Genomic DNA, 26051 nt, shown 5'->3' on the forward strand with positions numbered 1-26051 from the left:
GTCCAAAGTTCAAAGTAAATTTATTTTCACTCTACACGAAGATTGTTATATACTACCCTAAAATGAGTTGGTGCGTGGCCTAGTGGGCAAGGCATCAGACTAGTAACCTGAAGGTCACTGGTTCGAGCCTCAGCTGAGGCAGCGTGTTTGTGTCCTTGAGGAAGGCACTTAACAACACATTGCTCTGCGAAGTCACCGGTGCCAAGCTGCATGGGTCCTAGTGCCCTTCCCTTGGACAACATCGGTGGTGTGGAGAGGGGAAGGCCTGCAGCTTGGGCAACTGCCGGTCTCCCATACAACCCTGCCCAGGCGCAGGCGCAGATCCATGGTCTCTCAAGACCGATGGATGCCACCACTAAAATTAATATTCTTGCAGGCATTCATGGTAAATACAAAGAAACACAATAGAATCAATGAAAAACTGCACACAAGCAAAAATGACAAACAACAAATGTGCACACAGCAACAAATTGTGCCAATAAAAAAATCCTAAATAATAATAATAACAAATAAGTTTTAAATACGAAGGTACTTAGGAGACCTAGAAAAGGATATGAGAAGTCCGTGGTGAGTAGGATTAATGAAAGCCGCAAGGCATTCTACGCGTACATGAAGAACAGGAGGTTGACTAGAGTAAGGGTAGGACTGATCAGAAAAAAAGAAGAAAGGTGCCTGAAGTCAGAAGAGGTAGGGAAGGTCTTTAATGAATATTCACTTCAGTTTTCACCAGTGAAAGGGACCTTGATAAATATGAGATGACAAAATGGAAGGGCTGGTTAATAAATTTTTCAGATGATGCAAAGGTTAGATAGATATATCATTGATCCCAAAGGAAATTACAGTGTCACAGTAGCATTACAATTACACAGATGTAAATATTAGAAGAGGAGCGGAAAGAATAAAAAAATAAGTTACCATAAACAGTCTAACAGGAAGGCGTCATCACTTCCCTGGCTTCCATCACTTCCCCATAGGTTGACTCATTATAGAGCCTATTAATGGCCGAGGGTAAGAATGACTTCATATGGTGCTCTTTGGAGCAGCGCAGTTGTCTTAATCTGTTACCAAAAGTGTTCCTCCGTTCAGTCAAGGTGACATGCAGAGGGTGAGAAAGATGATCCAGATTTGCCAGGATTTTCTGTAGGGTCCTTTGTTGTAACAAAGTCTCCAGTGTGTCCAGTTTGACTCCTATAACAGAGCCAGCCTTTCTAATCAGTTTATTGAGCCTGTTGGCATCACCGTGTTGATGCCATTGCCCCATCACACCATCACATAGAAGATTGTACTGGTGACAACAGACTGGTTGAACATGTGAAGAGAGGCCTTCATACTCTGAAGGACCTCAGTCTCATTGGGAAGTAGAGGCAACTCTGGCCCTTGTACACAGCATCTGTGTTGGTGCTCCACTCAAGTCTGTCATCCAGGTGCGCCCCCATGTATGTGTAGGTTGTCACCACATCCATGTCCCCACCATCAATAGTAACAGGAAGCAATGTAGGCTTAGTCTTCCTAAAGACCATCAACATCTCCTTTGTCTTACTAACATGGAGCTGCAGATGATCCAGCTTGCACCATTTGACAGATTGGTGGAATTGTGAGTGGTGTAGAATGTTGAAGAATACACGGGACTTTGAAAGGTTGCAAATTTGGCCAGAGAGTGGCAGATGGAATTCAGTCCAGAGAAGTGTGAAATTATGTTCATTGGAAGGTTGAATTTGAAGGCAGAATAAAAGGTTAATGGTAGGATTCTTATCAGCATGGAAGAATAGAGGAACCTTGGGGCACCATGTCCATAAATCCCTCAGCTGCTGTACACATTGATAGGGTGATTATGAATGTGTATGATATGCTGCTTTTCGTTAATTGGGGGGGATTGAGTTCAAGAGCCACAGGTGATATTGCAGTTCTATGAAACTGGTTAGACCACATTTGGAGTGATGTGTTATACCTTCCCATCTTGCCTGCCATGAAATTCTGTAACACAACTCTCCTGCTAGTCTCTTTGTTACATCTCATTATGTGTTACTATAGATCATCACAGTACTTAATCCAGCTATAATAATTAGGTAAAACTCTCATTTAGCAGCAAACAGAAAAGAAAAACACTTGTATTGATATATTGCTTACTTATTATGACATTGTGTCCGTTCTGATGGCCTCATTATAAGAAGGATGTGAAAGCTTTAGAGAGGGTGCAGAGAAGATTTACCAGGATGCTGCCTGGATTAGAGTGCATGTCTTATGAGGGTAGGTTAAGTGAGATAGGCTTCTCTCTTTTGAGTGAATAAGAGTGAGGATGTATAAGATGATGAGGCATAGATAGAGTGGACAGTCAGTGTGTTTTCCCCAGTGAGTAATATGTGATCATCATGAGAGGTCGTCAGTTGCTAAAGTTTGGTGAAGTTTTAAGAGAGCTTAGGGCCTTTCAGACTTTTCAGTGGGTCGCAATCATTGCGAAAGGTCATCAGTTGGTGAGGTTTAAAAAGAGCTTGAAGCTTTGGAAACTTTTTGGCAAGTTGCAATCATCACAAGAGGTCATTAGTGCTGAGGTTTTGAGAGATTTAAAAAGAGCTTGGGGCCTTTGGGAAATTTTCGGCAAGTTGCAATCATCATGAGAGATCGTTAGTTGGCAAAGCTGTGCGAGGTTTAAAAAGAGCTCGGGGACTTTTGGAAGTTTTCAGCAGGCTATAATCATCACAAGAGGTTGTCAGTTAGTGAGGCTGCGTAAAGTTTAAAAAAAGCTTGGACCTCCAGAAGTTTTCTGCAATTATCATAATCTTTTAGGCACTCGGCAGGGGCCTATAAAAAGAAGTGGGGTGTTAGCGGAATGGCCCTTGTGGGAGTGGATAATGTTGGAGTGGTCAGGCTTCAGCAAGAACAGGCAGGGGCTAGAACTTAAGTTAGAGGTACAAGAAGTGTAGACAGGTTGGTACTTGGGGCAGTGGAATGGTCCTCCTGTGATGTGGGATTTCAGGATACCCAGCGGTCTCCCTGATGACTATATCTGTAGGATATGCACCGAACTTCAGCTGCTGACTGACAAGGTCAAAGAGCTACACATCTGGATGCACTTGGGACTATCTGGGAAGCTGAAAATCTCATAGATGAGATTTTTACTGAAGTGCTCACACCCAGACTGCAGGCTTCAGATAGTAGATGGGTGACCACTAGGAGGAGTAAGAAGTTAGTGCAGTGTTCCCCTGCGTCATTCCCTTCAGAAGCAAATATATCCCTTTGGATGTTGCTAGGAGAGGGAGCAGCAGCAGCCAGGCCAGTGGCTCTGAGGCTCAGCAGGGGAGTGTGAAGTCATTTGGAATAGTGATAGGAAACTTGGGGGACAGACAGCGGATTTTGTGGCCACAAAAGAGAAGGCAGAATGGTGTGTTGCCTTTCAGGAGCTAGGGTCCAGGATGTCTCAGAGTGGCTACAGAAGAGGGATGGAGAGCAGCCAGAGGTCCTGGTGCGCATTATTACCAGTGACATAAGGAGAAAGGGGAAGAGGTCCTATGTAGTGAGTACAGAAGTGTATAGAGAGAAGGACTTCCAAGCAGTAATCTCTGGATTACTTCACATGCTCAGGCAGGAGTAGAATGAAGGTATAGATGAATGAGTGGCTGAGGAAGTGATGCAGGGGGCAGGGTTTCAGATTCCTGGAACATGAGATCTCTTCTGGGGAAGGTATGACATGTACAAAAAGGACAGATTACACCTGAACCTGAGGGGGACCAATATCCTTGCAGGGAGGTTTGTTAGAACTGTTGGTGGGGCGGGGGGTTTAAACTAACTTGGTAGAAGATTCCTGTTTTGGGCTCCTATTTAAGTAAAGATGTGCTGGCATTGGAGAGGGTCCAGAGGAGGTTTATGAAAATGATTTTGGAATAAAAGAGTTAATGTTTTTTTTTGCTAATGTATGAAGAGTGTTTGATGGCTCTGGTCCTGTACTCACTGGAGTTTAGAAGAATGAGATGGAGGTTCTCATTGGAAACCTATCGAATATTGAAAGGCCTAGATAGAGAGGCTGTGGAGAGGATGTTTCCTAGAGTGGGGGACTCAAGAACCAGAGGGAACAACCTCAGAATAGAGAGACATCTATTTAGAACAGAGATGAGGAGGAATTTCTTTAGCCAGAGGGTGGTGAATCCATGGAATTCATCGCTGCAGATGGCTGTGGAGGCCAAGTCATTGAGTGTATTTAAAGCAGAAGTTGATACATTCTTGTTGGTAAGGAAATCAAAGGTTACAAGGAAGAAGGCAGAGGAATAATGAATGAATTATGATGGAATAGCAGAGCAGATTGATCTGCTGAGTGGCCTAATTCTGCTCCTATGTGTTATAACCTTATGGTGAAGGTTTGATTTTAAGGTGATCGGAAGGTAGTATAGACAGAGTGGTATGTGTGTGGATCGCGCTGCCATGGACGATGGCAGAGGTGGAAATGTTAGGGAGATATAAGAGACTCTTGGGTACATGAATGAAAAAAAAGATGGAGGGTTATCTGGGAGGGAAGGGTTAGATTCAAAGGTTGTCATAACATTGTGGACTAAATGGCTATACTGCGCTGTATTGTTTTATGCCCTACAATATCCCACCTTTTGTAATCTGTGCCCTGAGGTTTGACGGCAAATGTGCCATACATTATCTTCTCCAGCTGATCATTCCTATGTTGCCACTATCCGAGAGCTATGGGCTCCAACTTGTCTAGTCAGTCTGACTGGAGCTGTAGCTGGACACACTTCCCACCGTGGACACTGCAAACGTCCCTGATTGCCCATCTGCTGCTGGAGGAGCAGAGACTGCCCCAACTTCCATGTCCTTAATCCATCGCCTCCTCTACCAAGAAGAACAAGGTGGGGGAAGTTTTATGTGGTCACCACTCGCCCTCATTACTGAAACCCAAGTTCTAACATCTACTGTCCCCTTTACTGCCTGCATCCAGTGCCCCGTCTACCCGGTGCCCCTTTCGCGCCTCAGTCAGCAATTCTGATGGTGCTGCTGGTGTCACTGACGTCTCTCTCAGCAGTGTCTCCTGTGGATATGCCTGGACCCCTTGCAGTCGGATGAGTTAGCAGTGCAGCAGTTGGGAGTATCTGGAAGTCACTGGACTTTTTGTGAACAGCTTAGGTAGTTTCTGTCTCTAAGTCTGGAAGGTGCTCCAGAGCCTGACGTCTGGCATTTTGCTCCCACAGCCAGGTCTCAGTTGTCTCCGCAGCTCATCCTGCCTCCAGTGCTGGGTGAAATATCCATGCTGCCTTTTCTCCGGTAAGGTCCGGCTGCAGAATATTACTTATATACTTGGTCACAGAACGGCACTCTGGTTTAATAAAACATGGGCAGGCTTCCTTCATCTACGAGGCTCTCGATTGTATCTGCAGACTCAGAATTGCAGGATTAGTGCACCCCTTTTGGAAACGTGAGAAACAAATAAAACTGCAGGTCTGGGATCGAAAGAGCTGAAAGAGCTCAGCCAGTCAATCAGAGATTGTGAAAAGAGAAAACAAGATCTTGTTTTAGGTGGAAAGCTGTTCATCGAGAGGATCCTTTGCATTCAAACTCCAGTCCCTTCTCTAGGAGCTAACTGACAGGATCAAATCTTGTTAAACTCAGCCTAAAGCAGGTAAGAATCAGGTCAATAGAGGAACTGGTGCTGGGGACCTTGGTACTCACGAAAGGCATCTAGACATTGAAAACTTTTGGTAAGGTTTTAATATGCTGAGATTTTGAGCTATTTGTGAACGGTTAGGGTCTCCTAAGAGCCTCTTAAGATAGGTACATGGAGCTTAGAAAAGTTGAGGGCTATGTGGTAGGGAAATTCTAGGCAGTTTCTAGAGTAGGTTACATGGTTGGCACAACATTGTGGGCCGAAGGGCCTGTAATGCGCTGTAGATTTCTATGTTCTATGAATACTATTGTTCTAGGAATGTTTCACAGAAAAATTGATTGATCATGTTTCTTTCTCATTTTCAGCTCAAATTGAAATCATCCCCTGCAAGATCTGTGGCGATAAATCATCAGGAATCCACTATGGTGTAATCACTTGTGAAGGTTGCAAGGTAGGTCTCATGGAGGGGTGTGGGGTCACCTTCTGAGTGAAGTGTGTAGGAGAGGTCTCTGTGACCCACAGCTGCCTGCCTTTTGGGAGGGATGTTGATAAGCTGAAGGTTTAGGATGACTGTGGTGGGACTGACTGCTGGATGGATAAATGCTGATGTAAAACTCGTATAGCGTCTGACAGTTGACGAAGCTCCGGTTGTCGTGTGGGAGCTGTTGGGTGCTCATTGTGGGCAGTGTCACATGGCAATAAGTCCATAGACTCACCACCCACCTTAGATACACCAGCAGCCCATGGTCACATCACCTGGAAGTGTTCCTGATGGACTCTACTCACCCACCCATGATCATCCCTCTAGGGGTATGTCGCTCATAGCATGGACATGTCACTTTCAGATGGACATCTGCCCCACCCCTTTCCTCCTGGATTCCCCTGCTTCAGATTCAGATACCACATCTCCCTACACAAGCCCACCTCCTTCAAATGCACACCCCACAGATCATCCATTGACATGCGACCCCTTCCCTCCCACCTGCTGATACATCCCCCCTCAACCGTTCACGTGTTCCTCCTATGTTCATATTCCGTAGGCACATCCCTGTGGATTCTCCTCTCTCTCCTACTTTTCTCCTGCTTACCTAGAGAAGGATGTACTTATCAGGAAAAGCTGGTTCCTAGGACACTGCAAGTAGGGATTGAGTTGGCCAGGGATCCCGTCTCTAGAGTGGATGAGAGGACACACCGAGACACACAGAGCAGGTCACTAGTAAGTGCTGAGAGCTTAGAGGTTCCCAAATGGGGTGAGAGGTTGTAGTTTCTAACTGTGAAGTGGTCTGCTGGGATGAATCCTGGGCAACACACACAACAATGGAGGAGCTCAGCAGGTCAAGCTGCGTCCGTAGAAGGGAATAAACAGTCAACATTTTGCATCAAGACCATTCCCCTCTATAGATGCTGCCTGACCTGCTGAATTCCTGCCAAATTTTGTGTCAATTGCTCAAGATTTCCAGCATCTGCGGAATCTCTTGTGTCTCTGAAGAAGAATCCTGCGAGTGGTTTTGCTTGCTGGTGAAGAGGATGCAAATTTGAGATTGACATTAAAATACTTGAGTAGTTTGAAACGACTCCCTATGGATAGTTCACAGGCAAGCAGTGGTTTTCATGGAAGCTCATCTGTGGGTTCAACCTGTACTTTTTAAGGTCTCACCTCACTTTAAGTACCTTTTCAATCTTTGTTCAGATTAACAAGTTCACCATTATGGGCCAAAGGGCAAGTGCTTATTGTTCTATATTCTGCGTACCTTTACATCTGTGTAAACCACAGAAGTTCATTGCTCTGTTCTCACTACACTCATGACTGTGTGGCTCAAACACCATTTATAAATTCACTGCTGACACAATGAATGTCGGTAGAATATCAGATGGTGACGAGGAGTTGCACAGGAGTGAGATAGGTCGCAACAACAACATTGCACCTAACGTCATTAAGACCAAGGAACTGATTGTGGACTTTAAAACAGGGAAATCGGAAGAAAACACACCAATCCTCATTGAGGGGTCAGTAGTGGAAAGGGTGAGCACCTTCATGTTTGTGTGTGTCAACATCTCTTGAGGATCTGTCCTGGTCCCAATATACAGTATTGATGCAATCATGAAGAGGCATCTCATATTGATGAGAGGTGACCTGAGAGGCATTGATTGTGTGGATAGTCAGAGGCTTTTCCCAGGGCTGAAATGGTTGCCACAAGAGGACACAGGTTTAAGGTGCTGGGGAGTAGGTACAGAGGAGATGTCAGGGGTAAGCTTTTTATTCGGAGTGGTGAGTGTGTGGAATGGGCTGCTGACAATGGTGGTGGAGGCGGATACGATAGGGTCTTTTAAGAGACTTTTGGATAGGTACATGGAGCTTAGTAAAATAGAGGGCTATAGGTAAGCCTAGTAATTTCTGAGGTAGGGACATGTTCAGCACAGCTTTGTGGGCCGAAGGGCCTGTATTGTGCTGTAGGTTTTCCATGTTTCTATGGCATGCTAATGGCTCTACTTCATAAGGAGATTGAGGAGATTTGGTATCTCACCAAAGACTGAAAAATTTCTACTGATTTACTGTTGGGGAATGTTCTGACTGATTGCTCCACCGTCTGGTATGGAGGCTTCAATGCACAGGAACGAGACAAGCTGTGGAGAGTTGTAGACACAACCAGCTCCATCATGGGCACTAGCCTCACCACCATCCAGGATATCTTCAAAACGCAGTGCCTCAAGAAGGTGGCATCCATCATTACAAACTCTCATCATCCAGGACATGCCCTCTTCTCGTTGATACTATCAGGAAGCAAATACAGGAGCCTGAGGGCAGACACTCAACTTTTTTAGGAATAGCTTCTTCTATGTATTGCACTGTATTACTGCCATTAAAATTTCACAACATACTATTTGTCAGGGACAATAAACCTGATTCTGATTTTGAGGTACGTCACACCCTGTGCTCACTGCCATGCCTACACTGTTCCCTCGGCTTCCTGGTGAAGAAGGGTAAATGATGGGAAATTCCGGAGAGGTTCCAGTCGCTTTGGTTCCGAAAACCTTTGTCCACCCAGTGCTGCTTAGTAGGAGAGTCTAACAGAAAGCTGGAAGGTCATCTCAGCTTGGAAGATCAATGGTTATTGAAAACTGTCCGTTAATAAGACCATAAGATATAGGAGTGGAATTAGGCTATTTGGCCCATCCGGTCTGCTCTGTCATCTTATCATGGCTTATCCATTTTCCCTTTCATCCCTAATCTCCTGCCATCTCCCTGTATCCCTTCATGCCCTGATGAATTAAGAATCCATCAACCTTCTGGTCTTGAGTTCCAGTCAAGATGGGGCCAGCATATGCTTCCTCAGTCGACATCTTCCAGAAAGCTCAAGAAAATGTCTTTTTTATTTCTTTTACATTTGTTTTTCAGCCTCAAAAGTGTTTCTGGGACCGTTAGAGCCTGCAAGTTTCAGTTTGGAGATTGTTTGATTGATCTAGCGCTTTGCTGTCTCTGAGAAAATTCCAGAAAGCAAGAGTGCACCTGAATGGCCTCAGTTTGAAGAGACTTTGAAACAGGGCATGAGCTGATCTTCATTTCACCAGTTAAAGCATCCATTAATTGCTGATTATAGCATCAAGGAAGACTGAGACATTGAGGGAAAAATGAAACGCAAGTGAGAGTTCATTGTTAACTGCCTTCCTTTTGATCGCTGCCTGAGAAGGAATCTGTGAGCGGTCTATCGCTCTGTGGCTTGCTATGACAGGCATGTAGAGCTCTGTGCCTCGTGTGGTGTCTCTCTCTTTAGATAAATGTCAGTTGTATTGTAGGATGGTATCTTGGTTCAGCGTTCGTGGATTGGACTATTGAGTTTATGGACTGTGAACTTTATCAGACTTGTGGTTTTCATATTCTGTGTGCTTTATCGCACGTTCCTTTTCTGTTTTGTTCTGTGAGGGGAGGGTGTTTGTGGGTCTGTTGGGTTCTGTTTGTTTTTTTTCTGTGGGGTTGGGTTATTTTTGGGGGTTGATGTGCCTGTAACGTTTTGTGTGGGGGGGGAGGTATGGTTGATGATCAGGACGTCGTTCTCTTTTGTGTGGCGGGGGTGGGTGTGATGTTTCTCTCTGAATGCCTTTCATGTTCTTTCTTTGTTCTGTGGCTGTCTGGAGAAGACAAATTTCAGAGTTGTACATGGATGCATTCTTTGGTAATAAATGAACCTTCAAACTTCCTTAAATATTCCCAATGACTTGGCTTCCTCAGTTGCCTATGGCAACAAATGCCACAGATTCATCACTCTAGCTCAAGAAATTCTTCCTCATCTCCATTATCAGAGTATGGTCCTCTATTCTGAGGCGATGTCCTCTGTTCTTAGCCTCACCCCACCACAGGGATATCTTCTCCACATCTACTCTATTGAGGCCTTTCAACATTTGATAAGTTTCAGTGAGGTCACCCCACATTCTTCTATGATGTTGGCTAATAACAAAAAATAATCAGAGGGAAGTTGAGTTTGTGCGAGAGAGTAGATTGCAAGAATGTAACAGATAAGGAAATTGAACAGGACAGATAAATGGACAGGTATATGGATAGGAACGGTTTAGAGGATTATGGATTAATTGGTCTATCTGTTGGTTAATTGTTCTTTCTTTCTAAATCTTTTTATTAATATTAGTAATATGGACAGAATACAGATGATATATTGATAAAGAAATTACCAACATACACATTCCATTACATATGAAAAAAAAACATACATAATAGTTACAATATAAATGAGTTTACCAAGACATAAGCCATAAGATATATGTATGGACATAGTAAATCTAAATATTTCATAATGTATAATATAAAAAAAACAGAAAAAAGAAAGAAAAAAAAACAAAAAAAAATTTATATAATGCAAAACTAACTAATCTAATCTAATAACTATAACTAATAAGTAATATAAAAGAAAGAAAAACAAACAAAAGAGAAGGAGAAAAAAAAGTGGGCTGTTTATAATATCTCACAAAAATAAGTATTCATCAATGCCGTCACTTCCGGTCCTCTCAAAATACATAAGCTAAAAGCTAGGAAATCAAATGTACTTGGCACAGGGTCATATTACATCATATGAAAATGTTGAATAAATGGTCTCCATAACTTTTCAAATTTAATAGAAGTCTCAAAAGTACCACTTCTAATTTTTTCTAAATTTAAACATAACATAGTTTGAGAGAACCAATTAAATACAGTGGGAGGATCAATTTCTTTCCAATTCAACAATATAGATCTTCTAGCCATCAGAGTTAGAAATGCAATCATTCGACGGGCTGAAGAAGATAAATGCTGTGAATCTAACATTGGTAAACCAAAAATTGCAGTAATAGGATGAGGTTGTAAATCAATATTCAAAACCGCAGAAATAATATCAAAAATATCTTTCCAATATTTCTCCAAAAATGAACACGACCAAAACATGTGAGTTAAAGACGCAATTTCAGAATGACATCTATCACAAATAGGACTTATATGAGAGTAAAAATGAGCTAATTTATCCTTGGACATATGGGCCCTATGTACAACCTTAAATTGTATTAGTGAATGTTTGGCACATAACGATGATGTATTAACTAATTGAAGAATTCTATCCCAATTCTCACTAGAAATACTAAAACTAAGCTCTCTTTCCCAATCCTGTTTAGTCTTATAAAGGGGCTCTGAACGTATCTTCATAATTATATTATAAAGTTTTGAAATAAGCCCTTTTTGAAAAGGGTCTAATTCAAATAAACTCTCCAAAGTATCTGAAGGCACAAAATTTGGAAACGTAGAGAGTACAGAACTTAAAAAATGTCTAATCTGTAAATATCTAAAAAAATGAAATCTCGGCAAGTTATATCTGTTGGATAATTGTTCAAAAGACATGAAACAATTATCTAAAAATAAATCAGAAAATCTTAGTAATCCCTTAGTTTTCCAAGCCGAATAAGCTTGATCTATAATGGAAGGGTGAAAAAAACAATTAGGTACAATAGGACTATTTAAAACGAATTGAGTCAACCCAAAAAATCTCCGAAATTGAAACCATATACGCAATGTATGTTTAACTATCGGGTTGTCAATTCGTTTCGGCAATTTAGAAAGAGCAAAAGGGAGAGAAGTCCCTAAAATAGAACCCAAAGCATAAGCTGATACCGATTTAGTTTCTAAACTCACCCAACAAGGGCCAAAAGATCCACCCCCATCTTTCAACCAGCATAACAAATATCTAATATTAGCTGCCCAATAGTAAAATCTGAAATTAGGTAATGCTAACCCGCCTTCCTTTTTTGTCTTCTGTAAATATGTTTTACCTAACCTGGGATTTTTATACTGCCATATATATGAAGAAATTTTAGAGTCAACATTAGTAAAAAAAGATTTCGGGATAAAAATTGGTATCGCTTGAAAAATATATAAAAACTTAGGTAAAATAACCATCTTAATAGCATTAATCCTGCCTATTAGAGATAGAGACAAAGGTGACCACTTAGTAAACAACCCTTTAATCTGATCAATTAAGGGTAAAAAATTAAATCCAAACAAATCTTTATGGTTCTTTGTGATTTTGATCCCTAAATAAGTAAAAGAGTCATTAACTAATTTAAAGGGTAAATTTCCATAAATTGGGACCCGTTTATTTAATGGAAACAACTCACTTTTATTAAGATTTAACTTATACCCAGAAAACTCACTAAATTGAGCCAATAATGATAAAACTGCTGGAATGGATTTCTCCGGGTTAGAAATGAATAGTAATAAATCATCTGCGTACAAAGATAACTTATGAATATCTGTCCCACGATTAATACCCAAAATATCCTGTGATTGTCTGATGGCAATTGCCAAAGGTTCTAAGGCAATGTTAAATAGTAATGGACTAAGAGGACATCCCTGTCTAGTGCCCCGAAATAGGCGAAAAAAGGGAGATCTTTGATTATTGGTAACCACTGAGGCTACTGGAGTATGATAAATCAATTTAATCCATGATATAAATATCGGACTAAAATTAAACTTCTCCAACACATTAAATAAGTAAGGCCATTCAACTCTGTCAAATGCTTTCTCCGCATCTAATGAAATCACGCATTCTGAAGTATCATGTGAGGGAGTATAAACAATATTCAACAATCTCCTAATGTTAAAAAAAGAATAACGATTTTTAATAAAGCCAGTTTGATCATCTGAAATAATTTTGGGTAATACCTTCTCCAATCTAGATGCCAGTAACTTAGAAAAAATCTTGGAGTCTACATTCAATAAAGATATAGGTCTATAAGAAGCACAATTAGTAGGGTCTTTATCTTTCTTCAATATTAGAGAAATGGAAGCTCTATAAAAAGATTGTGGCAAATTCCCTAATCTAATGGCCTCCTCAAAAACCTTACCTAACCAAGGGGAAAGAGTAGCGGAAAAAAATTTAAAAAATTCAACTGTATAACCATCTGGACCCTGGTTAATTGGTCCATCGGTTACTTGGGACAGCCGCTTATTTAGAACAACTCTTAAAGAAAAGATATTTATCAAGAAAATAGCTGTGATTCTCTTTGTTTATCTAGGAAACTATGCTGCTTAATTGGGACAGGACACTGTTGCGATACAGTTTCTAACTTGCATCACTTATGTGAACTTGCGTGGCCATTAAACACTACACTATGCCCAGAATGAACAGTTTTTAAATAGCATTATTTATATGCGTCTGTGTCCAAAAGACAATGACTTTTGTCACTGATAGTTGGTGAGAAATAAGCAGAAAGAGCATTTAAAATCATTTTCCTCACTGCAGTTTCAATCATTTATGCTTGGAGATGCCAGAAACAGCTGGGAGTGAATGTGAAATTATTTCACTACTTCAACAGTTAGGAACTACATAGAAATTGAAGGTATCGATAATCATCTTGAATGTTACAATGAAAATGAAGATTTGGAGGATGCAATCGTCAAATTCATTGTATTAAGGCAATCCATTGTCTGTACTAGGTATCTGCGCTAACTTGTTCAATTACAGTCAATCAAGAGAACACGGCAGCGAGTTGGTTGTCTGTTGTATCTGACAATGACGGTGAAACCATTATAGGAGAGAGTTTTTAAAGTGGCAAAGCCATTGCATCATTACAGTTCCCCTCTCTTGACCTCTGAAATCCAGATCCACTGGTACGAGTAGTCATCACAAGCGGGTCTTCCTTGGTTACAGTGGATTACCATGACTGCTTCTGTGCCTTAGCACACCTACACTCTCCTTGAAGGGCTGAAGTACTGCCTTCTCGGCCATTGCATCTCACTGTCGATCTCGTCCACCCAGTCCGCTGGAGCTGACTGCACTTGTCCTTATTTCACTAGGGTATGAGGCACAGCAGCTCCCCTTACCCAGGTTTAGCTTGCCTGTCGATGTGGTGTTTCAGGATGTGGCCTTTGTCGCATACAAACAGCTACTTGGAGTCGCAAATGAGCAGATGAAAGCTGAGTGGTTAGTGCGGGAGGGCAAAGGTGAGTGAGCTGCCCCAGAATAGACATGATAAGCCCCTTCACCAGAGATGTGACCCCTCCCTGGACTCATGGCAGTATACATTGGATGAATTCCTCTGATAACTAATACGCAGTTTTATAGTAGTGTAGTAGTATTGTTAGTGTTCCGATTTGTTCTGTATGTCACTCAAATACATAATTTGTAACTCAGTTAAACGGGAGTTTGTACTTTTTCTACCTTTCTAGCTATTTCTGTGAAATTTCAGCTAATTGAGACAGCTGCTTAACTGGGCCAAAATGCACTGGTCCCAGTGTGCTCAGATTAACCAGAATCCACAGTATTTTAAATAAGAATCATTGGTCAGCATGGAACAGTTTGGCTGAAGGGCCTGTTTCTGTCCACACAGCTAATATAGAACATTACAGCACAGTACAGTACAGGCCCTTTGACCCAGGATGTAGTGCTGACCTTTTAACCTGCTCTAAAATCAATCTAATCCTACCCTCCCACAAGGCTGTGTGCTCAGCCCATTGCTATTTACACTGCTAACACATGACTGTGCAGTCAGATTCAAGGAGAACCTGATCATTAAATTTGCTGATGATAGCACAGTGGTGGGGCTCGTCAGCAAAAACTATGAAACATTGTACAGGGAGGAGGTCAAACACCTAGAGAGCTGGTGCAGTGACAACAACTTGATGCTTAATGTCGCCAAAACGAAGGAGATGATCGTCGATTTCAGACGGTCTCAGCCTGAGCATCAGCGGCTCCACAGTGGAGAGAGTGGAAAACATCAAGTTCCTTGGGGTGCAGATCTCGGACAATCTCACCTGGTCCAGGAACACCACTGGGATTGTGAAACGGGCCCAGCAGAGATTGCACTTTCTAAGAAAGCTTAAACAAGCATCACTCCCCACTAACATCTTAACTACATTCTACAGAGGCGTGGTTGAGAGTGTGCTGACCTTTTGCATCACAACCAGCTGCAGTGCTGCCGACAAAAAAGCCTTGCAGAGGGTGTTTAGGGGAGCAGAGAAGGTTTTTGGGGTCTCCCTACCTTCTGTCCAAGACCTCTTTCAGAGTCGATGCCTCCAGAAGACACAGTACATCATTAAAGACCCCTCACACCCTCTCCATGAACTGTTTGTTCTTCTGCCATCAGGTAAACGTTACAGGAGCATCAAAACTAAAACCACAAGGCTACTAAACAGCTTCCTCCCACAGGCAGTCAGACTGTTAAATAGCTGCTCTACCTGACTCTGCTTTGGACACTTTTAACTTGCACTGGACACTTATAACTTGTTTTTAACTGACATGTGGCTGTTGTGTTTTACTATTTATGGTTATGTTTATTATTTACTGTTGCGTTTGTTATGTTATGATTGCACTGCTCCTGGGAAACGCTGTCTCATTCTGCCCTGCAGAGCTGGTGTACAGTTAGAATGACAATAAAGTTCTTGAACCTTTGAATCTTTGAATTTTTCTATCATCCATGTGCCTATCTAAGAGTTTCTTAAATCTCCCTAATGTATCTGGCTCTATCACCACCCCTGGCAGGGTATTCCACACACCCACCACTCTCTGGATAAAAAAAAAAATTACTTCTTACATCCACACATACATTTGCCCGGTTACTTTAAAATTATGCCCTGGGAACAGTCTCTGACTGTCCACTGAATCTATGCCTTTTATCATCTTGTAGACCTCTCTCGTTCCTTCTGATCCTACTTTGCTCCAAAGAGAAAAGCTTCGCTCACTCAATCTAACCTCATGACATGTGCATCCTGGTAAATTTCTGCATCTCTAAATATTGGATCACCAGAAAATGATGCTGGAGAGGTAGTAATGTGGGACAGAGAAATGGTGAATTAACTTAATAAGTATTTTATGTCGGTCTTTACTGTGGAAGCCACCAGCAATATGCCAGAAATTCAAGAATGTCAGGAGGCAGAAGTGAGTGTAGTTGCGATTACTAAGGGGAAGGTGCTCTGGAAGCTTCAGGGTCTGAAGGTAGACAAGTCACCTGGATCAGATAGACTACACCCCAGGGTTCTGAAAGAGTTAACTGAAGGGATTGTTGAGACATTAGTAAGGATCTTTCAAGAATCTCTAGATTCTGGAATGGTTCTGGAGGACTGGAAAATTGCAAATGTCACTCCGCTCTTCAAGAAGGGAGGGGGGGAAGAAGAAAGAAAATTATAGGCCATTTAGCTTGGCTTCACTGGTTTAGAAGATGCTGAAGCCCAGTATTAAGGATGAGGTTTTAGGGTACTTGAAGGTGCATGATAACCTAGGTGAAATATTACAGGACAGATTCTTGCATGGATAGGAGATTGACTGACTGGAGAGGTCAGAGTGGGGATAAAGGGAGCCTTTTCTGCTTAGTTGCCAGGGACTAGTGGTGTTCTGCAGGGGTTAGTGTTGCAACCACTACTTTTCATGTTATTTGTCAATATTTGGATGAACAAAATTGATGGTTTTGTGGCCAAGTTTGCAGATGTTTCAAAGATAGGTGGAGAGTGCTGAGGAAGCAAAAAGTCTGCAAAATTCAAAAATCAGAGCTGCAAAGGGATCTGGCAATCCTTTGCAGAATTTCCCAAAGGTCTGGTCTTTTAGAACAAGTCTGATTTGATAACTTCCACAAGAGCAGATTAAACCTGGAAGTTGGGTTTGAGATCTGAAGCAGAAATTCTGAGGAATTTGTTAATATGTTGAACTTAAGTGTTTTTATAACAAGATAGATTCAATTAAAGAGAAAGACAACATCAAATACATGATGTAGAGTCTGTGAACAGACCAGAGCACCGAACTTATTCCTGAATCTCTGCCTCTCCCTGTGGCCTTCTTGCAGCCTTGACCTCCGTAAGCTACATCTAACCTAATATCTTTGCTCTGTTCTTCTTTGGGTTAATGGTTGGGATACATTACCACACTCAGTAGCCACTTTATTAGGTGCACCTGTACATCTCATTAAAGCAAATATTTAATCAGCAAATCATGTGTAGCAACTCGGTGCATGAAAGCATGCAGACGTTGGCAAGAGGTTCAATTGTTGTTCGCACCAAACATCAGAATGGGGAAGAAATGTGATCTTAGTGACTTTGACCATGGAGTGATTGTTGGTACAGGTGTCCCCTGCTTTACGAATGTTCGCTTTACACCACTTTGCTCTTACAAAAGACCTACATTGACAATAGACAATAGGTGCAGAAGTAGACCATTCGGCACCTCGAGTCTGCACCGCCATTCTGAGATCATGGCTGATCATTCACTATCAATACCCAGTCCCTGCCTTGTCCCCATATCCCTTGATTCCCCTATCCATCAGATATCTATCCAGCTCCTTCTTGAAAGCATCCAGAGAATTGGCCTCCACCGTCTTCCGAGGCAGTGCATTCCACACCTCCACAACTCTCTGGGAGAAGAAGCTCTTCCTCAACTCTGTTTTAAATAACTGACCTCTTATTCTCAATCCATGCCCTCTGGTACTGGACTCTCCCAACATCTGGAACATATTTCCTGCCTCAATCCTATCAAATCCTTTAATTATCTTAAACATTTCAATCAGATCCCCTCTCAATCTCCTCAATTCCAGCGTGTACAAGACCAATCTCTCTGCGTAAGACAGCCCTGCCATCCCAGGAATCAACCTAGTGAATCTATGCTGCACTTCCTCAATTGCCAGAATGTCCTTCCTTAAACCTGGAGACCAAAACTGTACACAATATTCCAGGTGTGGTCTCACCAGGGCCCTGTACAAATGCAAAAGAACATCCTTGCTCTTGTATTCAATTCCCCTTGTAACAAAGGCCAACATTCCATTTGCCCTCTTCACTGCCTGTTGCACTTGCTCATTCACCTTCATTGACTGGTGAACTAGGAGTCCTAGGTCTCTTTGCATTTCTCCCTTACCTAACTCGACACCGTTCAGACAATACTCTGCCCTCTTGTTCCTGCTTCCAAAGTGGATAATTTGGTAACCTGTTTTTGCATTACAAAGAGGATTTTCGCTTTTATGAAAAATTTCCCATATAAATTAATAGTTCTTCGCTTTGCGCCAATTCGGCTTAAGAAAGGTTACATAGGAATGCTCTACCTTTGTAATGGGGGGGGGCCTGGATCTCAGAGCGAGCTGATCTCCTGGAATTTTCATGCATTAGGGTCACTAGAGTTCACAGCGAAAGATACAAAAAAAACATCCAGTGAGCAGCAGGTCTGTGGGAGAAAACATCTTATCAATGAGAGAGGTCAGAGAAGAACAGCCAGACTTGTTGAAGCTGACAGGAAAGCGATAGTAACTCAAGTAACCATGCATTACAACATTGGTGTTCAAAAGAGCACAGCATGTGAAACCTTGAAGTGGTTGGGTTACATCAGCAGAAGACGACAAACTTAAACTCAATGACCTCTTTATCAGGTAATAAGAGGCCACTGAATATAAAATGTACACGATCCTTACATCCTGATGAAAGGTCTCAGACCACAACGACAACTGTTTATTCCCTGCATAGGTGCAGTCTGACTTGCTGAGTTCCTCCAACATTTTGTGTTTGTTGCTCTAGATTTCCAGCTTCGGCAGAATCTCTTATTTTTAAGTTTCTTGGACTGCTTGCCAGGGTAGGTACAGTGAGGCTCTTTTTCTTGGCTAAGGGGTCTTGAACCATGGTCACAGTCTGAGGAGAAAGGATTGGCCATTTAAGACTGATGTGAGAAGAGATGCTTCTGCCAGTGGATTGTTCAGCTTTAGAATTTTCTACCCTGAAGGTTGTGGGAGTCCAGTCACTGAGTGAATTCAAAGCTGAAATGGGAATGGAGCAAGAATGTGGTACCAATGTAGAAGATATCACTGAATACTGACAGACTGAATGTCTCACTGTTGCTGTTTTGTGTTTGGGTCTGGTTATGGAAGGGAAAGGAGAGATGAGAGGTGTGGGCCTAGAATTCATTTGTAGACTGTGATTTTAATGTGGGCTGCACAGCATCAGATTCAGAGTATTCAGATTTATTTATCATTGAAATGTCCATTGAAATGTGTAATTTGTGTTAATGATAAACATACCCAAGGATGTACTGGTGTTGCCACACATTCTAGCACCAATATAGCATGCCCACAATGTTTAGCAGAACAACTCAAGCAGCAACAACAACAAAACAGTAAAACAAGCCCTTTCCCATCCTCCCCACACACCCACCCACTTTCACACACAGACAGGCTTCCAACCCTAGGAGAAGCAGCCCTCTGGCCTCTACTCCTTAACCCCAGTCTCAGACTCCCAGGCGTTGGACTGCTGACTTTGGACTTCGCCCCAGGACTCTCCATTCATGGGTTTGACATTCAAGCCTCGACTTTTGGACTCACACAGACCTGTGACCCTGGTGACCCAGATCATCGTGACTCCTTCAGACCCCTATCTCCAAACTCTCCTTGATCTGGTCTTTGACCTTTGGCTCTGCCGTCCGTCTGGGTACCAACCCCAAGATTCACTGTTCATGGGTCTGACCTTTAAGCCTTGACTTCCAGACTTGTATAGAAGTGTGACCCCCCCCCCCCCCCCATTGACCCAGACCCTTTGGGCCTCTATCTCCAAATCTGCCACGATCTGGTCTTTGACCTTTGGTTTTTCACCCACCCACCCCCCCCCCCCCCCCAATCTGCACACCAACCCCAGGATTCGGCATTCATGGTTTAACCTCCTTCAGGCATCGACTTCCAAACTCGCCCAAATTTCCAACCACAGCAACCAAGGAATTCATTGTCCCTCGTGACTCCTGCCTGTATCTGGGACATGCCACTCAAACTGGAGATCGCTGGTTTCCTCAGCACCTATTGACTTGGCCTTGGGGATTGCTGACCTTTGACAAAGAGTGCTCTGATCTGGACTACGGAGCGTTCTTGCTCAGACTCTTCATTTACAGCCACTGACCCTCATCCGTGACCCTAATCCCTAACCTGACCCATAACTCCCTGTACCGACCCCAAAACTACCACTACAATCCAATAAATGCTGAGTCGCAACATTGACCAACATCACAGCTCGGTGCTGGTAAACCAATAATTCTATATGTGTAATTTAGCATGTCAATTCCGAAGTTTGGGGTTTTGTCTGGATGCTCTAAAGGTGTGGATCACTTGTCTGGAGAGCATATTGGCAAATTGTACTTGTCAAGGGATGACCTGTGATACTTGTACCCAGACACTGCACCCCCGCCCCCCATAACCACCACCATCTCCAGACGCATTGAGGGCAGCAGATTGAGCAACGGTCCCTGTATGTGGAGTTTGGAGATGGAAACAGCTGCAGGTGTGTGTTAGACACCCCTGACACGGCCTCTGTTAGACCCACACCCCCTCAAAGTCAAGCCTGGCTCTTGCAGTACCTGGTAACCCTGCACCAACCACGCTCAGTTTGGTCACACTGGGAATTCATTGGTGACAACTTGCCTATCCTCATCATGGAGGTAGGGCCAGAAGGGTGCAGGAACTACTCCACCCCACACACAGCCAGACTGCTACTGTTGATGAGACCTGTAGTTGCTGTAGATCTGATGTGAAATTGGAAAACGCTGGGGAAAAACATCTTGGGCAGCAACAGTGGAACGAAAAACGGTTAACATTTCAGATCTGAGTCCCTCCATTAAAAATGAGATACGATGGAACAAGTTAGGAAGTTAGCAGAGATGATGGGGAGGGACATACGACCATAAGACACTGGTGGGAGTTATAAACATACCCCTAAACGTTTCAAGAGAACTAGAAGATAAAAGGAAGGATATGAAGTTGAGACTTCATAAAGCAGTGGTGAGGCCACACATGGAGTATTGTGAGCAGGTTTGGGCCCTTTATCTGAGAAAGGATCTGTTGAAACTGGAGAGGGTTCAAAGGTGGTTCGCGAAAATAATTCCAGGATTGAGTGACTTGTCATATGAAGAGTGTTTGATGACTCTGGCCTGTATTCACTAGAACTCAGAAAAATTAGGGGTGACCTAATTGAAACCTATCAAATGGTGAAAAATCTTGATAGAATAGATGTGGAGAGGATGTTTCCCATGGTGGGAGAGTCTAAGACCAGAGGACACAGCCTCAGAATAGAGGGTGTCTTTTTAGAACAGAGCTGAGGAGGAATTTCTTTAGCCAGAGGGTGGTGAATCTGTGGAATTCATTGCCACAGGCAGCTGTGGACGCCAAGTCTTTATGTAGATTTAAGGCAGAGGTTGATAGATTCTTGATTGGTCAGGGCATGAATGGGTATGGGGAGATGGCAGGAGACTGGGGCTGAGAGTAATAATGGATCAGCCATGATGAAATGATGGAGCTGACTCGGTGGGCCAAATAGCTCCTATATCTTATGGACTTAAAAGGAGACCACGGGCTCTTCAGTTCATAGTGCCCTTGCTGACCTTTAAGTACTCATTTACAAGGTCCTGCATGAGAGGTTGGTCAGGAAGGTTCAGTCGCTTGGCTTTCAAGGTGAGATAGTACATTGGATTAGACATTGAGTTTGAGGGAGAAGCCAGAATGTGGTAGTGCATGGTTTCCTCTGACCGGAGGCCTGTGACTAGTGGAGCGCCACAGGGATTGGTGCTGGGTCCTTTGTTGTTTGTCATCAATATCAATGATCTGGATGATAATGTGGTTAGCTGGATCAGCAAATGTGTGGATGACACTAAGTTTGGGGGTGTAGTGGATAGTGTGGAAGATTATCAGAGCTTGCAGCAGGATCTGGACCAGCCAGAAAAATGGTTTGAAAAATGGCAGATGAAGTTTAATGCAGACAAGTGTGAGATGTTAAACATCAATCAGACCAACATGGGTAGGTCTTACACAGTGAATGTTAGGGCAGCGAAGATTGTGGTAAAACAAAGGGATCTGGGAATACAGGTCCATAATGCATTGGAAGTGGAGGCACAGGGTCATAAAGAAAGCTTTTGGCACATTGGCCTTCATAAATCAAAGTATTGAGTACAAGAGATGGGATGTTATGTTGAAGTTGTATAGGACATCGGTGAGGCCTAATTTTGAGTATTGTGAACAAGAAAATCTGCAGCTGCTGGAAATCCAAGCAACACACAGAATTCTGGAGGAACTCAGTAGGTCAGACAGCATCTATGGAAAAGAGTACAGTTGATGTTTCAGGCCGAGACTGAATCCTAATGAAAAAGTTTCCACCTGAAACGTCGACTGTACAGCGGCATTGAAAGCTGACAATACAGACATTGCAGTCATCCCCGGTGGTTTGACGCCCGTGCTCCAGCCACTAGATGTGAGTTTAAACAAACCATTCAAAGAATTCATGCGACGTCAGTGGAACGAATGGATAAATACAGCCTGTCTTCCGTGTATTCGTTTTTCCAAAGTTGGCACCCTGTGTATAAGCCGACCCCCCTAATTTTAGGACCAAAATTTAGGGCCAAATTCTCGGCTTATACACCGGAATTTACGGTAGGTTAAGACTTTATTCCTTGGAATGTAGAAGATTGAGGGGAGATTTGACAGGAGTATATAAAATTATGAGAGGTATAGATAAAGTAAATGTAAGTAGGCTTTTTCCACAGAGATTAGATGGGAATACAGAGGTGAAAGGTTTAAGGGGTATATGAGGGGGAGCTTCTTCACTCAGAGAGTTGTGAGAATGTGGAATGAGCTGCCATTTCAAATGGTGCATGCAAGCTCGATTTCAACGTTTAAGAATATGTACATGGGTAGTAGGGGCATAGAGGGCTATGGTCTGGATGCAGATCAATGGGACTAGGCAGTTTAGATGGTTCGGCATGGACTAGATGGGCTGAAGGACCTGTTTCTGTGCTATACTTTACTGTGATTTTATGACTATTTATGAATCTCTTTTACCAGCACTTGGTCTGTAGTTTTCAATGGCTTGGTGATTCAAGTGCACATCTGGATATTTCAAAGTTTAGACAGTGACTACTCTGGAGTGGAAAACATTGTTCCTGAGATTCCATCGAAACATCGTACCCTTGTCTCTAAAGCTATGCCATCTGCAGTGGAGAAATGTTCTGTATTATTGGCCCTATCTGTGCCCCTCATTTACAGCAGGATGATCATAATGATGGGGAGGGTTAATCCATGGTTCACATCTCCCCGCTCTTCTCTGCAAACACACGAGCTCTGGTTGTGTCTTGGCAGCTGTCAGCTGTGTTCTCCTAATTAAACAGCAAGTGTCTCACTGATTAAAACATATGGGTCTGTTGTGGCAGGACCCCATGATAATTAGCTGTTAGTGTCAATTCGTTAAGCTAATATCATTAGTCTGCCGAACAATGTCAACTTTTAACCCTTCATTTTTCAGACAGGGAGCGATGGAGTCTGATCTGGTACAGTCCAGCCCTCCACGTGTGAGTGGGCAGGTAGTCTTCTCACAGGATCAGCTGGAGAAAGTGGTGCAGCTGCTCACAGCTCCAGCGATCCAGGTTCAATCCTGACTGCTGGGTGCCGTGTATGTGCAGTTCGCATCCTGTCCTTGTGACAGCATACTTTTCCCCAGCTGCTCCAGTTTCCTCCCACGTGTCAAAGATGCACAGGTTGGTGGGTTAGTCAGCCACTATAAACCACCCCCAATATGTAGGTGAGTGGCAGAGTCCAGGAGGGAATAAAGTAGGATGAGTCTAAATCTGTTCTCTGGGAACTCTGTAATCTGATGCCCCCTTTCCATATTGTATGACTCGATATTTCAATGAAGTTCTTCAAGAGCGAGGATAGCACTGTGGGAAAAAAACGGAGTGAGAGGTAGGTGCTTAGGGTGATGAGGTCTCTCACTGTGTAGTTGTCAGGCATCAGAGCAATGTGGTCAGCATGACTGATGGGCAATGCACACAAAATGCTGGAGGAGGGCCCTCGGCGTGAAGTGCCGACAGTTTATTCCTCTCCATAGATGCTGCCTGACCTGCTGAGTTCTTCCGGCATGTCGTGTATGTGTCACTCTGGATTTCCAGCATTTACAGAATCTTTTGTGCTTTTGAAATGCTGGAGGAACTGAGCAAGTCAGTCATTTTGGGCTGAGACTCTCCATCAGGGCCCACCCTGAAATATTGACTGTCCATTTCCCTCCATAGATGCTGCCTGACTTGCTGAGTTCCTCCAGCATTTTGTGTACATTGCTCAAGATTTCCAACATCTGCAGAATGTCTTGCGTCTCCATTTAGCAGTCATTGTGAAGCAAGATCTGATTAGAAGTGAGAATGGAGGAATTGGGATCAGAGAGTCATTGTGTTCAAGGCGGGGTTCAGTGTGATGGGATCAGCAGGGCAGATATATGGATCAGTGTGATAGACTGTGGGTCAGAGTGAGTGAGTGCTGTGAGCCTGTGATGTTGTTGCAAGTATAATTTTCATTGTGTGTTAGGGTGTCGTCAAGCACATGCCAGTATACTCAACCTTGACTTTGATTCAGAGGTCATTGCCTTGAAATCGTAGGAGGACTGTGAACAAGATAAAATGTCAGAGGAGTTGCAGGATCCAGGCTGTGGGGTCAGTGAGTCAGAGTGAAGGTCGGGGCTGAGTGAACTAGTGGGGAGATCAGTGTGGAAAAAGATGAAGGTTCACTGAGGAGGCAACGTGGGTCAGGTTGAATGGGTGATGGGGTCAGCAGGCCGGAGAAGCAGTTCTCAGAACAGGGGTTCCCCAGCTGAGCTCCACGGACCCCTTGTTTAATGGTATTGGTCCACAGTATAAAAAGGGTTGGGAACCCGTGGTCTCAGGGGATTAAACATAGAAACATAGAAAACCTACAGCACAATACAGGCCCTTCAGCCCACAAAGTTGTGCCGAACATGTCCCTACCTTAGAAATTACTAGGCTTACCCATAGCCCTCTATTTTACTAAACTCCATGTACCTATTTAAAAGTCTCTTAAAAGACACTATCCTATTGGCTTCCACCACCGTTGCTGGCAGCCTCACCACTCTGAGTAAAAAACTTACCCCGACATCTCCTCTGTACCTACTCCCCAGCACCTTAAACCTCTGTCCTTGTTATCGAATAGCATCAAAATTTATATTTACAACTTTTAAGTATGGCATCAGAGTTTACCACCAAAAAATTCAAATACTAAGGATGTAACACAAACCTTTGAAAATTGTTAATTATTTAAATTTCCATTTTGCTACTTTAAAATACTTTAAAATATTTGAATGGAGGCATAAGAAAAACAGTAACAAGTCAATGAACAGATATTCCCAAGTTTACCTGCAATTTCTGTTAAATTGAATCAAACAATCCACTTCTTTCCAAATATATGTTTAAATATAAAGCACAATCAATGACAAATTAAAATAATGTTTATTTCAGGATCTCGGGTGTTGTAACACAGTTTCTCTTAAAATGTGTCGCTGGTTACAACAGTCATTAATTCTGTGTGTGTCTGAGAATTACAGCAGTTCAAATAATGTCTTGAACCACTACAGGCAGTGCACATGACAAACAGATTTAAATTCAAACGAAGAAAATCAAATAGAATTCAAATTGAATAGGATTACTGATGATAAAAATACTGTGGGCACCATGAATCTGAAAATGATGGAAACAGTCAGCAGGTCAGACAGCATCGGAAGAGAAACGGTTATCATTTCAGTTCTGAGATCCTACATCAGGCATTGGAGCGATGTGTTCAGTGGGTAGGCATTAAAAACTTGGGGGGCCAAGACATCAATTAGGTGAGTTCAAGAGGTCAGAATAGTGTCACCGGATGAAAAGGAAGCAGGTCGGAGTGCTCAAGGAAATCTAACGCCCAAAGAACTTGTGGAATTGAGTTGAAAGTAAATCTATAGAAACCTGAATATCCTTGTTACTCAGGTTGGGGGAGATATGGAACAGCTTTCCTGGATGAGTCCAGAACTAATGGAGAACATGAGTTGATCTACAGTGAATACAGAACAGCCTTCCCCTTCCTCCTCTCTTGCTGTTCTGTGCTCCCACCAAATACCACTTTGAGCCTTGGTTGCTGGTGGGTCACTATTGTTGGTCCATGTGTGACCCATCTA

At 42.9% G+C, this 26051-nt stretch overlaps 1 protein-coding gene across 1 annotated transcript in view; it reads left to right on the forward strand.

The window, feature by feature from the left end:
- Positions 1-26051, forward strand: part of roraa (RAR-related orphan receptor A, paralog a) — a 168893-nt gene that overhangs the window by 113180 nt on the left and 29662 nt on the right. The window contains exon 2 of the mRNA XM_059945987.1: positions 5965-6050. Within this exon, the coding sequence (XP_059801970.1) occupies positions 5965-6050 (86 nt within the window). The remainder of the gene's footprint in view (positions 1-5964; positions 6051-26051) is intronic.

Source organism: Hypanus sabinus, chromosome 21 (assembly GCF_030144855.1).
Source record: "Hypanus sabinus isolate sHypSab1 chromosome 21, sHypSab1.hap1, whole genome shotgun sequence".
Lineage (NCBI taxonomy): Eukaryota > Metazoa > Chordata > Chondrichthyes > Myliobatiformes > Dasyatidae > Hypanus > Hypanus sabinus.